Here is a 19,688-nt window from a genome sequence, read left to right as displayed (position 1 = left end):
CATGGTGGACCCACTGGGTATAGTCCGGCGTAAATCCATTCTTCAAAAGATGTTTACCCATGTTGTCCTTGTTTACCCTTTTCCTGTTTGCACATTTGCTGTAGGGACATAAAACTAGACTCGGGGATTTAGTTGCCTTGCCAAATACACGGTTCAAGAAAGCATTGGTCTTGTTCATCCATTCATTGGTGTAATCACTTTGACTTCTCCGGCCCGTGTACATCCACTGACGGTCATCCATCCTCTAACATATATATCACCGAGCAAAGTAACCATCAATTGCATCTACATGGTGTTCCTACTGTCTAATAGGTGAGGATCGGTCCTAATCCCACCCATGAATGCGTAGATGAGGTTAGTCTCCATGGTCTACTCCTATCCGAGACAGAATTTCGGTAGCACCTCCCCGCTGTTCTCCAGATACACGTCTTACCAGGGAGAGTGTGTATCTAGAGAACAACAGGGAGGTGACGCCGAAACTCTATCTCGGATCGGAACAGACCATGAAAACTAACCCATCTACGCATCCGCGGGCTGTCCAAAAAACGTGGACAATCCAAAACAGATACGGTCATAGATATGCAAAGATCTGCATACCTCCAACCGTATCTCTTTCAAACGGGAGACGTCTAACTGGGTTACGCGATCTACGACCATGATACGGAAAGAGGGGTTATACCTAGGGTGGCAGTGGAGTCAGGCTAGCGGAGCCATGGCGGGTCGGTGCAGTGGTGAGGCGACGCGGTGCAGGCAGACCCACAGCGGCGAGGAAGACGATCGAGGTCGCCGAGATACTCCGGCTCGGCTACGACGGCTCTTCTCTGCAAAAAAAAGAACAAAATACTATCTCAGTTCAAAATTTCGGCAGAACCTCCCCTGCACGGTGAGGTATCCAAAACCTGCAAAAAAACATACGACACGTTGGTCGACAACCACATATACATATGCATTCAATTCAACATATCATTGCCAAGTCACATTCATCCACCACCACCACCGCCGCCGCCGCCACTCTACTCTTCTACTACTACAACCACCACCACCACCACCACCGCCACTCTACTCTTCTACTACAACCACCCCCACCACCACCACCTATTACTACTACTACCACCACAACCACCTACTGTACTACTACTACCACCACCACAACCACCTACTACTACTACTCTACCGAACTCTACTTCTACTAAAACATACTACCACTACTACTCTACTACTCACCTATGGTGTCGAGGGCTGGGAAGGCGTCGGGGCGTCGGGGTTCGCCAAGGCGCGCCGGGGACGGGGAGAGGATGGCCGTGGTGGTCGGGGGCACGCCGAGGACGGCCGGGGTCACGCCGAGAGGGTCAGGGCGGCGCTGCCGTGGGCCGGGGCACGGGCCGCGGGGTTGGAGTGGCGGGCGCCAGCGGGCCGCGGTGTCCGGGGCGGCCGGCGGAGGCGCGCCGGTGTGGGCGGGCCGGCGGGCGAAGGCGGTGGGGGCACGCCGGCGGGGGCGCGTCGGTGGGGCGGGGCGGGCGGGGGCACGTCGACGGGGCGGGGCGGGCGAAGGTGGTGGGGGCATGCCGGCGGGGGCGCGCCGGTGGGTGAGCGGGCACGGCGTGCGCGGGGCGGGGCAGGACGGCGGGCCCAGGACATCTCCACATGTGATATCGGATATCACATATGGAGATGTCCTGGTTTATAAGCATCGTACGTGATAACATGCACCAAACCTTCTTAAATTTTTATCACATCCTCCACATACGATATCATCACATCTTGACAAGTTTCATAATTTTCGGACTTCGTTTGCATTTTATAGAATTTAAATTCGTTCGCAAGTTCGTGATCATGTTTCGTGAACAAGATGTTCGAAATTTCGGGTCCGTTTCTGGATACGGCCTCACACTACACTCAATACCATGAATATCATTTTTTGAATCATTAAATTCCATTATTCGATGCACGTGCAGTTCAAATTTGCATTTTTCGAAAAAAATCAATTAAATGAAATAAATTAACTAAATATAGCAAAAGGCCATAAAATGTACCAAATTCTAACATGGAGTCTCATGTACTGTAGGAGGACTCGAGAAAAATTTTGGAGTTTAAAAGTGGGAAAAAAATAGTTTGTCGTTATTCTTTGCCGAGTGTCAGGGTCTGGCACTCGGCAAAGAAGTGGTTTGCCGAGTGCCTACCCGCTGGCACTCAGCAAACCTGGACGGCAGGCGGCGGCCGTTACCTAACGCCGCTTTTTGCCAAGCGCCAGGGTTTGCCAAGGGCCTGACACTCGGCAAAAAGGGCATTTGCCGAATGTCTGGCTTTGCCGAGTGCCTAACACTCGGCAAAGCCTTCTTTGCCGTGTGTATATCATTACCGAGTACGGCACTCAACAAAATAGCTCTTTGCCGAGTGTCCGACTTTTAGCCCTCGGTAAAGAAAGTTGCACTCGGCAAAGGCCCTGTTTCCGTAGTGATAAGAGTGTCAATACTATGTGCCGGTTGGTCAAAACCAAATGTTGGACTGAATCAAACTAAAACGTATGATACTACATTGGGACATATATAATCCTCTTTTTTCTTAAAAAAGAGTTCTTAACTTCGTCCCGAAGCAACCTAAGCTACCTGCTGCTGATCTCAGGCAGATAAACACAACTAATGACTGAGAAGAAAGGCATACACACTCACTGACAACACAAGTCATTCTTGGAGGAGAAGAAGCAAAAGATTCGACAATATATGCTGACATCTCTTATTTGTCGTCCATATATAGAGACATTGTATGGCCAAGCTAAAACATAAGTACATAAAACTAGCTAGAACTAGAAAGCAAAGCAAAGATGTCGTCGTCTCCACCTGTTAAGCTCATCGGCCATTTCGCCAGCCCGTTCGTGCACCGCGCTGCAGCCGCCCTGCGCCTCAAGGGCGTGCCCTACGAGTTCATCCAAGAAGACCTGGAGAACAAGAGCGAGCTAATGCTGGCGAACAACCCCATCCACAAGAAGGTGCCCGTGCTCCTGCACGGCGACCGCGCCGTCTGCGAGTCCCTCGTCATCGTGGAGTACGTCGACGAGGCCTTCGACGGGCCGCCGCTGCTGCCGGCCGACCCCTACGACCGCGCCATGGCACGCTTCTGGGCACATTTCATGGATACCAAGGTACTTGTTGGCTTGTTGCTTCATCGTCCTGCAAGGCTGCAACATATGCATGCGTTTTCTGATCTGACAGAAGACTTTTTTTTTACTGAACTTGAGCAGTGCCGGACGCCACTAGTTCTGTCGTTCTTGACGGAGGGCGAGCAGCAGGAGGGGTTCCTCAAGGAGACGAAGGAGAACCTGGCCCTCCTGGAGGCGCAGCTTGACGGCAAGAGATTCTTTGGAGGCGACTCGGTCGGCTACCTGGACATAGCACTCAGTGGAATGTCTCGTTGGATGGCTGTGTTCGAGGAGATGACCGGCGTGAGCTTGCTGGCAGACGACGACTTTGCTGCTCTGCGTCGCTGGGCGAAGGAGTACACTTCCAACGAAGCTGTGATGCAGTGCCTACCGGGCATAGAGCAAATCAAAGGCCACTTCTCTGCAACTGCAAAGAAAGACAAGGTCAAAGCAGTGGCCACGGCGATGCAGCAGCAGCAGTAATCCGGCGATGGCGTTCGTGTGGGGTCTGCGGATTGTTGTGTCATTGACTTACTGTGTGAGAACATGTAAACTCCTGCCACGTCCCCGTTTGGCAGGGCTTCACTTCACTAGTGAAGTCATTTTTTTTGCTTCAGCTCCACGAACAGTTCCACCGGTGGAGCTGAAGCGGTTTTGGTAAACCGTTTGGCAAAATGGCTTCCCTGTGAGAACATGTTTTTAGGGGTCTGGAGGAGGAGCCGGGAGAAGCCACTTTTTTTTTGGCTCCATCCCACCCTAAATCACTGTAAGAGCATGTTTTTAGGGGCTTCACAAGTAAAGCTATTTTACTTTACCCCGTTTGGTAGAAAACGGCTCCAAACGACTCCTGAAACCGGAGGAGAAGCCCTGCCAAACGGGGATATAATGGTAGTGTACTGCCACGTAAGGAGGGCCATGATGTTGTTTTAAAAACCACGTCAGTAACCTGGAATGTGTTAATTTTAAAAACCACGTCAGTAATAAGTTTTTTATTTGAAATTTTTAGTGTCTTAAATATTTGTTTTAAATTAACATAATCTTATATACATACTCACAAGTAAGTATGTGATGCAGTGGTAAGGAGTTGTTATTGCTGAGTAATATGTCGCAGGTTTGAGCCCTGAGAAGGACTCCTTAATGATGATTTACAGTAACCTTTGGTCAGAGGCGGACGACTTGCCCGTCTCTGAATTTAAATCAACACTTCTGGCAAATAAAAGCACCGTTGAAGGTCAATATTTTTTTATGGTATCTACGTAGAGGAGTAGTACTTACAAAAAATAATTTAATGAAAAGTAACTCGCAAGGTAAAAAAAAATGTTGATTTTATCACAAAGAAGAGATAATTAGACACTTGTTCCTTTTGATTGCCGATTCGCCTAGGCAATTTAGTCAATAATTCAAGTGTTATTAGGTGTTAGGTGTAGCTAAACCTTGTAACGTGTCAAATATGTTTGGCAATTGCATAGAAGGGATTAGTAAAGATTTGAATCCTTTAGTTCTACTAGGAGCTGTCACCACATGTTTGGTCGATTTGGTTACATAGAAATGATATAATTTTTGAAAATAAAAAATATTCATCATCTTTGTATCTTCTTCGTTATTCATTGGTTCCGTACGTGGGCTATCCTTTAGAAGCCTGATAAACAGGATTTGGTTGCGGTGGCTTCGCAGCGCTTGGCACATGTGACCAAGGTTTTTTTTCTCCTAGGCACACGGGTGACATTTTAGTCTTCGGATCGACAGTCACTAGAGTGTGCGTGGTTCCCTCTTATGATGCTTTTGTGCTTCTTCTCAGGCAGAAGTCAGAAGAATTAATTTTTAAGACTTTGTATCAACTCGATGTGATGTGCTTGAAAATATAATAAAATTTTTCTTTATTAAAAAAACTCAAATCCATATTCCTGAGCCATGTGCAGTATGACATCCTAGCAGCAGGATGGGTAGACAATAGATATTATCTAACATTTGTTAATTGGTTAATTAATTAACTAACTCAAAGACAGTTCATGTACTTTGAGCTGTGGAGATAAATAAAGAATTGTGAACCGAAACTACGTACTGGCCTCTGCGTCTTCCTCAGAACACTCAAAATCATTATTTTGCGGACACGTTCATACCTGCGACACAAGAACTTGGAATGATATTATTAGGACTAAGATGTACAGTCCTTTAGTGACATTAAGCTTCATGCAAGTTGGGTCTTGTACTGTTCAGTACGGAACATGGCATGAAATACAACATGAATCATGTTTTAGAAATCACACTAAGGTCCTCTAAACATCTAGCCAAACAACATTGAACAATCTACAGCTCTAGAACAGATACATAACTGTACAGTCTGCAGTTCTAGAGAACAGCTACCCAAACAATACTTTGACCCCTTGCGTTGTCTGACTCTGAAAATTAATAACTGGGAAATCATCTATAGAAGAATCAACCCAAATGTTTGACTGAATCAACCTAAGACGTATGATTTTGCCTTGGGACGTAATCCTTTTTTCTGTGAAAAAGAAAGTCTGAATTCAGTCGTTCTTGGAGAAGAAGCACAAACTGATGACTGAAGGAGACATCTGAGTTCAGTCGTTCTTGGAGAAGAAGCACAAAAGATTCGACAATATATGCTGACAACTCTTCGTCATCCATATATATATATAGGGACAGTGTTTCATCAAGCACACACAACCTCAAGCAAATTAAGATGTCTCCACCGGTTAAGCTCATCGGGTCGTTCTTCGGCAGCCCATTCGTGCACCGCGCTGAGGCCGCCCTGCGCCTCAAGGGAGTTCCTTACGAGCTCATCCAAGAAGACATGGAAAACAAGAGCGAGCTGCTGCTGCAGCACAACCCCGTCCACAAGAAGGTGCCCGTGCTCGTGCACGGCGACCACGCCATCTGCGAGTCCCTCGTCATCGTGGAGTACGTCGACGAGGCCTTCGACGGGCCGCCCCTCCTCCCCAGCGACCCCGCCGACCGTGCTGCCGCTCGTTTCTGGGCTCAACTCATGGATACCAAGGTACATGCATGCTTCATCGTTACTGCATCTCGTCGTCCTGCAACATGCATGCATGACATGCGTTTTCTGAATTACTGAACATATCATATATATGCTTGCTTGTTGAGCAGTGCCGGAGGCCGTTAGTTCTGTCGTTCTTGACGGAGGGCGAGTTGCGGGAGGGGTTCCTCAGGGAGACGAAGGAGAATCTGGCCCTCCTAGAGGCGCAGCTTGACGGCAAGAGGTTCTTTGGAGGCGACTCCGTCGACTACCTGGACATAGCACTCAGTGCACTTTCTCGTTGGACGGCTGTGTTTGAGGAGATGACCGGAGTGAGCTTGGTGGGGGGAGACGACTTCCCTGGTCTCCGCCGCTGGGCAGAGGAGTACACGTCCAACGAAGCTGTGAGGCAGTGCCTACCGAGCATGGAGCATCTCAAAGCCCAATTCTCTGCAAAGAAAGACAAGGTCAAATCAGTGGCCATGGGCCATGGCGACGCTGCTGCTGGAGCAGTAATCCGGTAATGGGTTTGTGTGGGATTGTTTGTGTCGTCGTTGTGTGAGAACATGCAAACTACTCCTATGTCAGTAGGGTCATGATGCTGTTTAAATAAAATAAAATGGTAGTTTCTGCTGATGACAGCATGATATATGTTGGTGTGTTGTGTGGTCCTCGTCCTAACGGTAATGCTATGATTAGGGCGTTTGTCTGAACGTGTGCCTCCAGACGTCCCCATTCTCGGCCATACGCAGCAGTCGAGTCCAATAGGCAATTGGTCTACATCCCTCTACGCTCTCTCTTACATCTCTACCTCGTGGACCTTGATGTCGTCTAGAGGGGGGGGGGGGGGGGGGGGGGGGGTTGAATAGGCGCTTTGGAAAATTAACAACAAATAAAACTTGCAACGGATTAGTAGAGTGCGTGGCACTGCTGCTCCATCGCACGGCACTGCCGCACTGCAGCACTATCTCACTGAGAGTGCGGCACTGCCGCACCTACGCAGAGAGCTTTAACAGCAGCTACGCCTAGAACTCAAACTCGGAGATGTGCATGGAGATATCCAGTGGCAAGTCCATTAAGTACCTGCACTCATAAACACGCACAACCAAGTAGATCGAGTGGAACACGGATAATGCAATTCAAAACATAAAGGAGAGAAGACACAAGATTTATCCCGTGGTTTAGCTCGCCATCAAGGCTTGCCTATGTCCACGTTGTTGAAGAAGCCACTAAGGCTTAGGCTTTGCAACTCTTATCCTCGTTCTCAAGTCAAGAGAGTGAACTCTTGAGATGAGTGGTTTCCACTAGATCAATGGGGGTAATACAAACTTTCCCACGGCTCACCACAAGCACGGGAGCTCGCCGGGCGATGCCTAGCCGTCTAGGAGGCTTCACCTCCAAGAGTAACAAATGCGCAACGAATACTTGACACAGCCCAACAAGTGCTCAAGGATTAGCTTGCTCTTAATTGCTCTCTAACACTTAATCAATCACTAATCACTCACTCTCACAAAGAGAGGGGTTAGAGAGAGCTCACAACTGGCTGAAGAAGGGTTGGGAGTGATCTGAGCATCAGCCCCTTCACCAGGAGGCATGGGATGGGTATTTATACCCACCCCAAACAAACTAGCCATTGTAGTTCAGAAACTAGCCGTTGGGGAGGAAAGGAAAAGGTGTATATACCCCCAGCCCACAACGGACACTGCACCTAAGAGGTCGGGCGAGACGAGACTGCGACCAAAGGATCAGGCGAGCCAGAGCCCGCGACCATGGGGTCTGGCGAGACGGAGCCCGCGACCAAAGGGTCGGGCGAGCCGGAGCCCGCGACCTTGTGGTCGGGCGAGCCGGAGCCGGCGCCCAAGGGGTCAGGCGAGACGGAGCTCGCACCAAGGGGTCGGGCGAGTCGAAGCTCACACCAAAGGGGTCGGGCGAGTCGGAGCTCGCACCCAAGGGGCCGAGAGAGTCAGAGCTCGCACCCCGCACGACAGTAAGGGTAATAGTGAAGTGTAGACTGTCTTGGCTGTGAATCTGAGGATGCTTGTGGTTGTTTGAGCGCTTGATACTTGTCTATGATTCGTATTGCATCCCCCATGATAGTATGACATACCTATGCTTAAGATCAAGAGAATATAACCATTTTAACCACTTGAGTATTCAATGTCTTCATATGCCATTTCTTCTCAATATTACTTCATAAGGGGTTGCAATCAACTTTGTCTCCTCTTTGAGCAAACATACCTTGAGCATGTGACTTGAACCATTTTCATACATATGAGTTCACCTCATGGCTTCAAGCCACTTCTACTAATGATTTGATCCTCAACACAATATGACTCCTCATAGCTCGATTAGTTCCTCGACTCAATGCAAGTACTCTCTTCTTCACCTTAGCTATGGTACCTCAGTCCTCAAGCCATTGTTTGCCCTTCACCTTCGCTTAGTCCCTTGAAGCCCTTTCCTTGCTATCTTCACCTTATCGAGACATACTCAAGTCACATCATATTAAGCATCCATTGAAAAACCATTTCTTCAATATTATGATCCTTGCTTGAATATCTTCTAGATATGAATGTTGAGATCAATCAAGCTTCAGTTTGATTCACATAGAGACGTATATGAATCAACATCAATATGGTCAAGCCAATTCCTTGTATCCTTTTTATTTTGGCTTGACACTCCTAACACTCACTTCAATATTTATCTTCATACTTCTAGCTTGATCAATTCAATGCAAAGTGATTTTCTAAATCTTTATCCGTACAAGCAAACCAACATAGAGACTGACTTATATCCAATATGAGTTGTGTCCTTTGTCATTTAACCTATGCTTGGTATTTGTTCACTTATGCATTCTTTACTCATTCTTCAATCCTCGATCAAGGCTAATCCACTATCAAACTCTTCTTGTTCATGCAAAGCAAGCCATTATTGAGATCAATCCAAAATCATCAACTCATGTCTCATTTACCATTTGCCAAATATGCTTGCTTTCACATGATGCTATGATATCCCACAACATAGAAGTCATTTCATTGATTCCATTTCATTGTTGTCTTTTGCTTTAACTAGATTGTTTCCAAGATCCTCCAATACTACAATACTCAACTTTAGCCTTGATTTGAACATTATGTGGAATATCATCAAGTTTGCCTTGCTGTTGAACCTATATACACTTCTTATTTCACAATTCACAGGTGTATGCAATAAACTCAATTTCCTATTCAACACTTAGCAAACTTATTAGAGCTTTAATGGTGTTGTCATTCAATTCACCAAAACCCACTAAGCGGCTAGATACACTTACAACAACCCTGTCGGTGTTTCGAGTTACCACCAACGAGTAAATTTCTAATATTGCGTGTCTGGCTCGGATGGTGTGCTAAGAGGACACGAGGTTTATACTGGTTCGGGCAGAATGTCCCTATGTCCAGTTCATTGCTGCTGCTCGTGTTACTAGCACTGAAAGTTCATAGTAGGGGTTATAAATGGACGAGAGTGGGACGGGTCCCAAGTCTCTGGTGAAAGGAATGAATGGGTGCTGAGAGCTCGGTTGCTACTCAGCCATGTAGAGTGGTCAATTCCCTTCCTTTGGGACATCCTGCTTCCCCTTTTATAGATGAAGGGAAAGAGTAGGTTACACAGAGAGAAAAAGGGAGAAGAGCTAAGGAGAGGAAGGCCTCCTAGACCGCCAGGCCTTTCTTCTCCTTTACGCGGGTTCTACCGACACTGTAGGTGGTGACAGAGATGGTGACAGGGATGGCTCCACGTTGGGCGTCTGTACACCGTAGATGGTGACAGGGACGGCTCCATGTTGGGCGCCTATTCATCATTGATGCCACGCCCTGGCGTTGTCAGTGGGTCATGATGTCCCATTGTGTCCTAGCGGGCGACGTGGCTAACCATTGTGCTGGTTAGCGGCTGTACAGGGAGTGGGTAGCATAGTGACCACGCGTCCATCACTATTGATGATGTGAGTTCCCTAGAGTGACATGTCACGGGCATAGGTCATGTTGAGATGTGCCCGCTCCCTGCACGATGCCAGAAGTTTGACCTTGGGTTGTACTTTCTGGCACATAGTGGTTGATGGAGGTATGGGCTTCCATCAGAGCCTCGCCTAAGGGGTTGGCCGAGATGGAGCCCCTGACCTAGAGGCCAGGCTAGGCAGAGCCCGTGGCCTCGGGGTCGGGTAAGGCGGAGCCCACCCCCAGAGGTTGGGCAAGGCGGAGCCCGCGCCCTCAGGTCGAGCGAGGTGGAGCCCACGCCCTTGGGTCGGGCAAGGCGGAGCCTTCGACCTTGGGGTCGGGCGAGGCTAAGCTCACCCCCAGAGGCCGGGCGAGGCAGAGCTCGCCCCTAGAGGCCAGGCGAGGCAGAGCCCACCCCTAGGGGTCGGGTGAGGTGGAGCTCGTCCCTAGAGGCCAGGCGAGGCGGAGCCCGCGACCTTGGGGTCGAGTGAGGCAGAGCCCGCCCTAGGGGTTAGGCGAGGCGGAGCTAGCCCCCAGAGGCGCCCCAGAGGTCGGTCGAGGTGGAGCCCATGCACCTAGGGGCCGGTTGGAGCCGTAGTCGCGCTCTTGATGGCTTGGACGAATTAATGTCGATTGTCATTAGCTCCTCCTCGAGGCATAGAATACTCCTTCGAAGGCTTTTCCAAATGAGAGGACTCTGAGGGCCTTGGCCTTCTTTTGTCACCCACAGCGTGACCTAGGGACGGTGGTTCCCTTTCATTGAGATCGGACCCCTCGGGGGTATAGCCGTGAGATTTGGTAGGTCGGAAAAGGTCTTTCCTGATTTCGACCCCTACGGGGGTCTATTGTTCTACAACCATGCGTTTGGTCTTCATGCAAGCCCAACTTTCCTTGAGCCCCCGCCCATAGCAGGGGTCCGATCGAGGATTGACTCGTCTTTGCGGTTGTCTTCCCTCAAGCATTTTTTCTAATAAAAATGGAGGGGCCGATCCGTGCCATGATTTTCCTCTATGGATGAATCATGGTGCTCGGTGAGCTGTTAATGGGCTAGTCCAAGCGGGGCCCAATCATCCCATTCATAGGGATCCGGCTTGGGTCAGCTCGGTGACCGACTCCAGATTCTCAGCGGTCAATCCTTATAGTTCTTGGGTCCATTCGACCGGTCCCGAGGGCTGTCTACCTTTCTTCAAGGAAAAACAATGGATCGTATCTGGCTGAGACTCGAACATGGGCCGGGATGCCTACGGTGCTCGTTCACCTGGGTTATTGCTGCTAGTAGGCCCATCCCTTTCCATTCCTCACTCTAAAGGTGCCCGGAGCAGTTGTCGAACCCATCGGTGGGCCAACCTTCAAACTCCTGGGCCTAGACAGGCCATAGGAGTGTTTTTAGCTCCGTATCCCTTTTACCTGTGACCAGTCGTGGCCATTTTGGGAAGGCGAGACATCCGGTGAGTTCCTCGAGGGAGCGGATATAGGTTGCGTGTGCACGCCCCGCGGTGAGACGTGGTGGCAAGTTGTGGCAGGCACAGAGATCTAGGTGGGAGGTTGGTTTCCTTGCACCCTTTGCCCTATAAAACCAAGGGGTTAGCCCCCCGGGTTTCATACCCGCACCTGCATCCTTACCTCTGTAGCCACACCGCCGTCGTCATCGCTTAGGTTTTCTGCCTCTACATCTCCATCGTCGTTTAGCCCGTATCCATCCGCCCCACCTCCAATGGATCCGTGGTGCCGTTTTGACATCACCTTCCAATGTATGGAGGGCCTCGTCCGTCGTAGTCTTCTTCATGCATGGACCTCGGTCGAGGAGTGGCTGCTGCCCGGTGAGGAGGATCTACCGTCATCGCCCGATGGCTGCATGGTGTCGTTCGCCTAGTTCCATGATTGTGGGCTCATGACACCCACCCATAAATTTCTTTGGGGGCTGCTGCACTACTATAGGATCAAGTTGTAGCATCTCAATCCCAACGGGATCCAGCACATGGCGGTGTTCATCGCCCGGTGTGAGGGATTCCTAGGGATCATCCTCCACTTCGACTTGTGGAGACACTTCTTTGCCATCAACCTCCAGAAGAAGAGGGAGAAAAGCAGCAGGCAGGAGCTGCATATGCCGATGGGGTGCGCCAGCATCCAGCTTTGGAACAATCAAGTTAGCCAGTACCCGTCCATGTGGCTCTCGACATGCAACAAGGGGGTGGCATTCGCAGTGGTTCTAACTCAAGAACGATGCCGCTGCCCCTCTGCCGGAGTTCATCGGGCGCTTGATCGAAGAGGCCCCAAAGTCATGGAGGAAGTGGGGCGTCCCAGAGAAGGACAAGAAGAAGATCCAAGACCACATCATCGCCATCCACATCTTGAAGGAGAATGGCCTAAAGGGGTCAGGCGTCATTAGGGCTTACCATGCAAGGAGGGTGGCGTCATTGATGACGCACGCGCTCCCACTATATATGATGGCGCCCGAGGCATCATTCGATGGAACGCACTCACCGAGGGGATGCTCCCCAACTTCGAGATCGCACAATGTATCAAGGAGGCGATGGAGCCTCTGTGGGACAACGTGGGTGCCGCCCTTGACTTCGTCTACCCGGTGCTGGGGCATCCTTCAATGTGGCCAGAGCCAGGCTACATCGTCTTCATAAGTCCCCCTTTCTCCTGCCTTTTCTCCAATCGATTTCCCGACCCCTTGAGACTAACTTTGAGAGGGGTGGGTCTAGTCGAGGGACCTCATTCTCATGGATCACCTAGCACCACTGCCGAGGGATTCGACCATGAGGATGGTGAATCGCGTCGAGGGCGTGCAGCTGAGGAAGGCGAAGAAGGACAAGAAGAGGAAGAAGCAGCGGAAGTTGTAGGCACGGGAATGGGGGGAGGACACCGACAGTGATGACAATGATGACGATGGTGACGATGATGAGGTAGCCGATGATATTGAGTGGGACAACCTGGAGAACGAGGATGTGCTGACAGGTGTCGGTTCGTCCTTACAAGCATCGGGACCCTTCCCGTTCTACGGAGGAGAGGGTACGTCTAGGGAGCCGACGGGGGCAAAACATACCATCGGCCTGCCCCAGGAGCCAACAGAGGCAGGCGGCTCTACCGTCGAGCCCGAGGTGCCAGCGGAGGCGGGTGGCTCCACCGTCAAGCCTCAAGAACCAAGGGGAGCGGGCCCAAAACGGCCTTGTTCTGATGAGGCAGAGCAAAGGTCGATGGGTTCACCCCCCAAATGAATCTGTCGCCCGTCGGCGCTGCGGTGAGTTACCAGTTCCTCTGTTTTTTCCTATTTTGATTGGATTTCATCAAGACTTATGTTTTTCATCCAATATGGCATCGGCAGGCAGCAGAATCCTTTGGCGCTGGCACCGAAGAAGAGCATCACCCTCCAATCGAGGCGACAGCCGTCGGCTGGTGTTGTGCCCATTTCAGGCAGGAGCGGCGCTAGTGTGACCGCGTCGTCGGCCAGTCGGACATCGCCCATGGTGGCGCCCGTGCGCTTGGTGGGATGGACTGACGCGGGGGCTCAAGGGGCGGCTTCAGAGGTCGTGGAGCAGCCGGCGATGGCCGTGATACCGCTGCCGATGGTAGGGCGGATGGGGCTACTGACTACGTTCGTTACCCCACCGACGCAGGTGGTGGTGGTGGCCGTGATAGATGGGTCATAGCCGGACACAACCGTAGCTGTGCCTGAGGCACGAGCGCGACCAGTGCCATCGGTGACCCAAGCGATGGCGCCTGGTGCGGGCCGCATGGAGGAGGATGCGATCGAGGGGTCCCTGGTTGTCGTGGTGCTATTCGAGAGGTTGGTGTCTGTATCGCTGTCCCCTTCCATCGCTGGAGGGGGCGTCCCGATGGGGGCATCACGCGAGAGGGGTCAGGGGCACTTGGAGCCAGCGGGGAGTTGTCCCTGGCCCTAACGTCGGTGGGCAGTGACCCACCTACACAGGGCGAGCCCCTGCTCCAATGGGTAGATCTGTGGGATGCGATGTCGGCGCTTTTCCCCCTTGACGCTGCCATAGAGAGCATGGAGCGGGAGAGCCTCGATGTAGGGATCGTGTCCGTGCTCGAGGCCCTGAACCACGCCACGGGCGCGTTGCGCGATGTTGTTGTTTCCTCCAGTTGGGTATTGTTTGTTCCTGCCTCTTGCCCTTATATTCCTTTATATACTTTTTGTATCCTAACCATTGTCTTTCTGCAGTCCCTTATAGCTCGTAGTTGGGGGAAGTCTAAGTTCCTTCGTCAACATAAGGAAGCCTAGGACCGCCTCATCGAGGAGGCGCGACTATGTGGGGAGGCGATAGCTTAGCTTGTTGCCACCCAGCAAAGGGTGGCTGAGCTCACTCCCCTTATCAAGGAGGTGGCCAATCTCCAGTCGCGGGAGGCCGAGGCCCGTCAGGATCCTGATGAGGCTGAAAAGGTGTTCAAGGCCCTATCGGCGAGGTCACGGAAGGACGATGAGGAGGCTGCTAGGGTCAGGAAGGAGCGGGATGAGTTGCTCTAGAAGGACGCCGAGACCCGCCAGCGGATCCTTGACCTTCTAGCTGAGGTTGAGAAGGAAAGGGATCTGAAGCTAGGGGCCAAGGAGAAGCTCGTGGACCTAGAGAAGAGGGCGAGCCTGAATGCCGCGGCAGTCGCTCGGTTGTGCAAGGAGCGGGATGAGCTGCTCCAAACCTTGGAGAGGCTTCACTCGAAACATGGCGTGGCTTGCGAGGAGCGTGACTAGGATTTCTAAGAGCGTGACCAGGCCTACCAAGAGCACAACGACGCACAGCAGAAGGTCAGCTCCCTCCAGGCTGAGCTCGAAAAGCGCGACGACCCAAAAGCTGGAGGCTGAGAGCATTTCTACCGGGCTAGCTGTGGACCTCACCGAAGTGAGGAGAAATCTTTAGGCGAAGAGTGACGAGCTTAGTATCCTAAGCACCACCCTCAGAGTGGTCTACGATGACCTTGAGGTGGTGAAGTCAGAGGGGACCAGCTCGCTCATGGCTCGTGTCGTTGAGACAATGGCTTGGGTATGTCAGATCGAGAGGAATGCCCTCTGTGCTAGGGTCAATCAGTCCTTCATGATTGCTCATTCTCATTATGGGGACAACATCGATCTAGAGGCGATAAGCCAAGGCTACGTGGCTGGCTATGAAGTCCATGAGCTGGAGGAGATGGAGACGGCGGTGGCTTCCCTTTTGCAGGACCTGGCAGATAGGATCAAAGGCATAGTTCTCCCCTAGAGGGGTTAGTTAGTTCAATAGGTCAGGCGGTCGTTCTTGTATTAAGCGAACAAGTTTTGACCCTTCTGTATCGTTTAAACAAACTTGTCATTTTGTTTGATCAAATCTGTTCTTTTGTTTCGGTGTGAACGAATTTGTTTTTCCTCCCTTTTTATGTGTGAAAAGGGGTTAATGCATTTCGACCCTTCCGTTTGTTAAGATCGTAGGGTTCAAGGTGTAGGAGGAAAACTCTGATCATGCTGGTAAGAAAGAAAGCCGTAGCTGCTAGGGCGTAGGTTTCTTGTAGTCCGACCAGCCTTACTCAGTCATTCGTTTCTACAAACCTTGCCACTAGGGTTTTTAATGTGAGGAAGGGGTTAGGCACAGCGATTGTTTCAGAAAGGCTATGTATATACCCTTAACAGCCCCCGAGTGAGACCCAACCCCTGCCGTTGCTAGGGTCGGGTGTCACTAAAGATCGAGGAGAGGATAGCAAAACTAGTAGGAGAAAGTGTCTCTTGTTTTAGAAATATTATTCTTAGTTTTCACACGTACCCCCTCCCTAGGATCTGAGCCATCGTTCTGTGACCGCGCATTCGGTCTCCTTGCGAGTTTGACTTTCCTCGAGCCCCTACGCGTAGCGGGGGTCCGATCGAGGGTCGGCTTGTCTTTGTGATCGTCACCCCATCTATGGTTTCCACAACCGGAGGGGTTGAGCTAATATCACTTGCCTCGATGGCTCGAGTGATGCACTCAGTGAGTTCATGACGGGGTCGGCATAGCCCTCATGTGGCATTCAACTGCTCCCTACCTGTCTCTCGGCAGCGGCTGAAGCCGTCTGATCGACCTTGGGTGACCCATAGGCCTCTCCTCGATGGAAATTCCACAGGTGGCCCCCTCCAAATCCTTCCTGGTAAGGCAGAGGCTAAAGCTCGGGTTGCGGGGAGAAACACTCTGATCATGCTAGTGAGCAAAAATGCTGTAGCCGCTGGGGCGTGGTTTTCTTGCAATTCGACCAGTTCTACTCAGAGTTTGTTTCCGCACACCTTGCCTCTAGTTTTTAGTGTCAGAAAGGGTCAGACACAAAGAATGTCTAACGAATAGACACTCTTGCTAGCCCTTTTTGACACGAGGTGGCCTCGAGCCCTTCGTGGGTCAGCCTTCAAACCTCGGTCGATCGGATTCCCAAGTTGGGGTCGAGCAGCTCGAGCCCCTGAGCCCCATTGGGCTCGGTAGGGGTCGACCAAGTTTTATGTGTCACCCTATTGACACCATTTTTTGCACGTGTTAAAATGATCAGAGTGGACTAATCGGTAGAGGAAAGTTACTATGTACGCTGACAGTCGATGAAAATCAGTTTGTAAAGATGGTTGCCGATGAATGGTGGTGATCGATGGAAAGGTTGATTTAGACTCAGGCGTTGCCGATAAGGTTGGAGATGTTATTGTCGATGCCGATGAAGGAAGGCTTGAAGACTACTGCCGATGAAACAGGGAGTATGCCGATGGAAAGGAGGACGGTGAGATTTCCATCGTAATTGAGGCGGATAGGGAAATAGATAGGAGTTGATTTCCTTTTCTATATTTGTTAGAGTATGATTCATGTAAGAGTCACGTGTTTCCTTAGATATGGGCTTGGTGTCCTAGTTGTGTTTGGTTGTGTCTCTTTAGATCAGGGTATAAATATGGAGTGAGGGGCAATGTAATAAAATATATATCAATCAATATCAAAACCAATTTTTACTCCTATTTGCATCTACTTACTTTTCGGCGACTTCGTCAATTTGCATATTTTTCCTTTTTACGAGTTCTCATTGATTCGGCGAGTTGCATAGCTTCAGTGCGACCTTCGGCGATTCTCGAGTTCCGTGTGAGTACCTCTTGGCCGTGACTTCCGGGCGTATCGCTGTTGTCAGGACCAAAGTGCTCGTATCTTCATCCTTGTCGATTAACAGGTCAAATCGACTGGCACGCTTTGGATATCGATTCGGGTATTAGCCCTTTGTGTTTGCAGATCCACTTTTGCATCAACACATCTTTTGGCACGCCCGGTGAGACAAATCAATCCGATCAATATGTTCAATTCCGAGATCAATTCAGAGAACATTATCGCGGTATCAGAAGAAGATCTTAAGGAAGAGCAGAGGCAGGTTATGGAAAAGGTTGTAGAAGAATACAGGCAGCTTTGTCTGAAATCATTTAGCCTGAACAAGAGTGGACAAGTCATCCAGAAGCAAGATTTGCCGTTGCCTCGGCAGGTTACCTTTGACTCCAATCCTGGTAAACTTCAAGAGATGGTTAATTCTGCAGTAAATCATGCTTTGATTAATCATTCCAATGTGCTATCCAATACTGTTCATAATGATGTGGTTCGAACTCTCAAAGAAGGACAAGCGTCACCGCATTACGTTGGGCCTGCCTATCACCAACCAGAGCCGGCATCTGTCAATACTCCATCGGCTCCCTCGGCCGTTGTGGGTACAGAAGTTACTTCCCCTCTAGTATCGGTAGACTTACCTAATATTCAATCTACACCAATACGATCAGATCCGGTACTACCAGGAGGACGAGTTCAGCTTAATACAAATCTATCGGCATCAGCTATGTCAGGCCCTGTGTCTCAGAATAGCCAGATTCCTGCTAATTGGTGGGGATATGGTATGCCTCCAGAGTCATCTGCTTTCAATCCTAGGTTACCTCAAGTGTTTGATGCAGTAGGAAAAGCTCCTATACCATCGGCTGTTTCGCCGATAGCTCAAGTGCCTCAATATGCCACAGCAACTACTGTGCAACCAACTCCAGGAGGTTTCCAGATGCCTTTGGTTCAAACACCCAATTCAAGTCCATCGGCAAGCTTACTGCCGATGCAGCAGAAAGCCCCTGCCATGAGTCAAACTAGGGTTCAGTTCATGCCTCAAGCTGGTTATAATTATCCAACAATGTCAGCAAATTACCAGCCATCGGTAAGTTTTGTACCGATGAGTTCCAATAATGGTTGGTCAGGACAGTTACCTATTCAACATACAGTTCAGCAAAATCAGCAGGTTGCAGGGATTCAACAAGGTCATATGCAAGCTGGTTTCCAGAATCAAGCATCAGCAGCTCAGCCGATGAATCCTTTCCAGTAGATTAATGGACCACAAGTAACGGCAAATATGCCGATTGCTGGAGATCATGGGCCACAACGATATGTGGAGGGATATCAGCAGGTACCTCCTGTAGAAATTCAGCCAGTTTGTCGGCAGGAGGCTGATGCTTTTTGGGCCGATAAGATAGCAGAAATTATGAAGGATCAGTTTGGGATAAAGCCTAAGGTCAATACTTATTCTTATCGGACTCCATACCCTCCTGCATATGATTTAATTCCTCTCCCCAATCGGTACAAGGTACCAGATTTCACTAAATTCTCTGGGCAAGATGATACATCAACAATGGAACACGTCAATCGCTTCATTATTCAATGTGGAGAGGCAGCTAGCAGAGATGAATTAAGAGTTCGATTATTTTCATCATCTTTGTCTGGATCGGCATTTACATGGTTCGTTTCATTACCACCAAATTCTATTATTACTTGGGCTGATCTAGAAAAACAATTTCATAAGTATTTCTTTGCTGGAATCCATGAAAGAAGCTTACCGATTTAGTAAAATTGAGACAGCGTAATGATGAATCGGTAGAAAGCTTTGTGCAAAGGCTAAGAGATGTAAAGAATAAGTGCTACAGTCTGGTGCTGGATGATCGGCAGCTTGCCGATCTGGCTTTCCAAGGGTTATTGCCACATCTTAAAGACAGATATGCTTCTCAAGAGTTTGAAAGTCTCAGTCATCTTATGCAAAGGATTTCTGATCAAGACACTAGGGTTTTTGAACCTAAAAAGAATTGGAGTAAAAAAGTATCATTTGTTGAAGAAGTAGGAGATTCTAATTCTGATGAAGAACCAGTTATCGGCTTAGCTGAGTGGGTTAAGAATAAAAGGCCGATATCTTGTCCCTTTGGTCAGAAAGAGCCAGAAAAGTTTACCTTTGATGTCACCAAGGCCGACAAGATATTTGATCTTCTGCTTCAAGAGGGCCAAATTAAGCTATCACCTAATCATGTGATCCCATCGGCAGAAGAGTTGAAGAAAATCTTGTACTGCAAATGGCACAATGCAACTTCACACAGTACAAATGAGTGCAAGGTGTTCAGGCAACAGTTACAATCGGCTATTGAATCTGGAAGAATTAAGTTTGGTACTTCCAAGGCCCAGAAGCCGATGAAAATTGATCAACACCTTTTTTCAGCAAATATGTTGGAGGCCAAAGGGAAGACCAAGGTATTGACGTCAGAGGCTGCTGAGAAAAACGCATCAGTGGATCCCCAACATCGGATAACTACCGATGATGCAAAAAGTAAGGGTCT

The 19,688-nt window shown here is 49.7% G+C and overlaps 2 protein-coding genes across 2 annotated transcripts; both read left to right on the top strand.

Annotated features, from left to right (window-relative positions):
* Positions 1-2,810: 2,810 nt before the first annotated feature.
* LOC136459904 (probable glutathione S-transferase) lies at positions 2,811-3,619 on the top strand. Its single transcript, XM_066459756.1, has 2 exons — positions 2,811-3,139; positions 3,239-3,619. The coding sequence occupies exons 1-2, from the start codon at positions 2,822-2,824 to the stop codon at positions 3,617-3,619; spliced, it is 699 nt and encodes a 232-aa protein (XP_066315853.1). The 5' UTR covers positions 2,811-2,821.
* A 2,213-nt stretch (positions 3,620-5,832) lies between these two features.
* LOC136459903 (probable glutathione S-transferase) lies at positions 5,833-6,712 on the top strand. The gene is made up of 2 exons (XM_066459755.1): positions 5,833-6,152; positions 6,263-6,712. Exons 1-2 carry the CDS (start codon positions 5,838-5,840, stop codon positions 6,653-6,655), a joined length of 708 nt encoding a protein of 235 aa, XP_066315852.1. The 5' UTR covers positions 5,833-5,837; the 3' UTR covers positions 6,656-6,712.
* Positions 6,713-19,688: the final 12,976 nt, after the last annotated feature.

This window comes from Miscanthus floridulus, chromosome 6 (assembly GCF_019320115.1).
Source record: "Miscanthus floridulus cultivar M001 chromosome 6, ASM1932011v1, whole genome shotgun sequence".
NCBI classification, from domain to species: Eukaryota; Viridiplantae; Streptophyta; class Magnoliopsida; order Poales; family Poaceae; genus Miscanthus; species Miscanthus floridulus.
The sequence above is the reverse complement of the archived record's forward strand: the minus strand, read 5'-3'. Positions and strand labels throughout refer to the sequence as shown.

Excerpts from the sequence above, each read along its gene's own strand:
- LOC136459903 (XM_066459755.1), top strand. The coding sequence starts at position 5,838 with ATGTCTCCACCGGTTAAGCTCATCGGGTCGTTCTTCGGCAGCCCATTC. Across the intron at positions 6,153-6,262 it reads CTCAACTCATGGATACCAAG|TGCCGGAGGCCGTTAGTTCT; the intron begins GTACATGCATGC and ends CTTGTTGAGCAG.
- LOC136459904 (XM_066459756.1), top strand. The coding sequence starts at position 2,822 with ATGTCGTCGTCTCCACCTGTTAAGCTCATCGGCCATTTCGCCAGCCCG. Across the intron at positions 3,140-3,238 it reads CACATTTCATGGATACCAAG|TGCCGGACGCCACTAGTTCT; the intron begins GTACTTGTTGGC and ends GAACTTGAGCAG.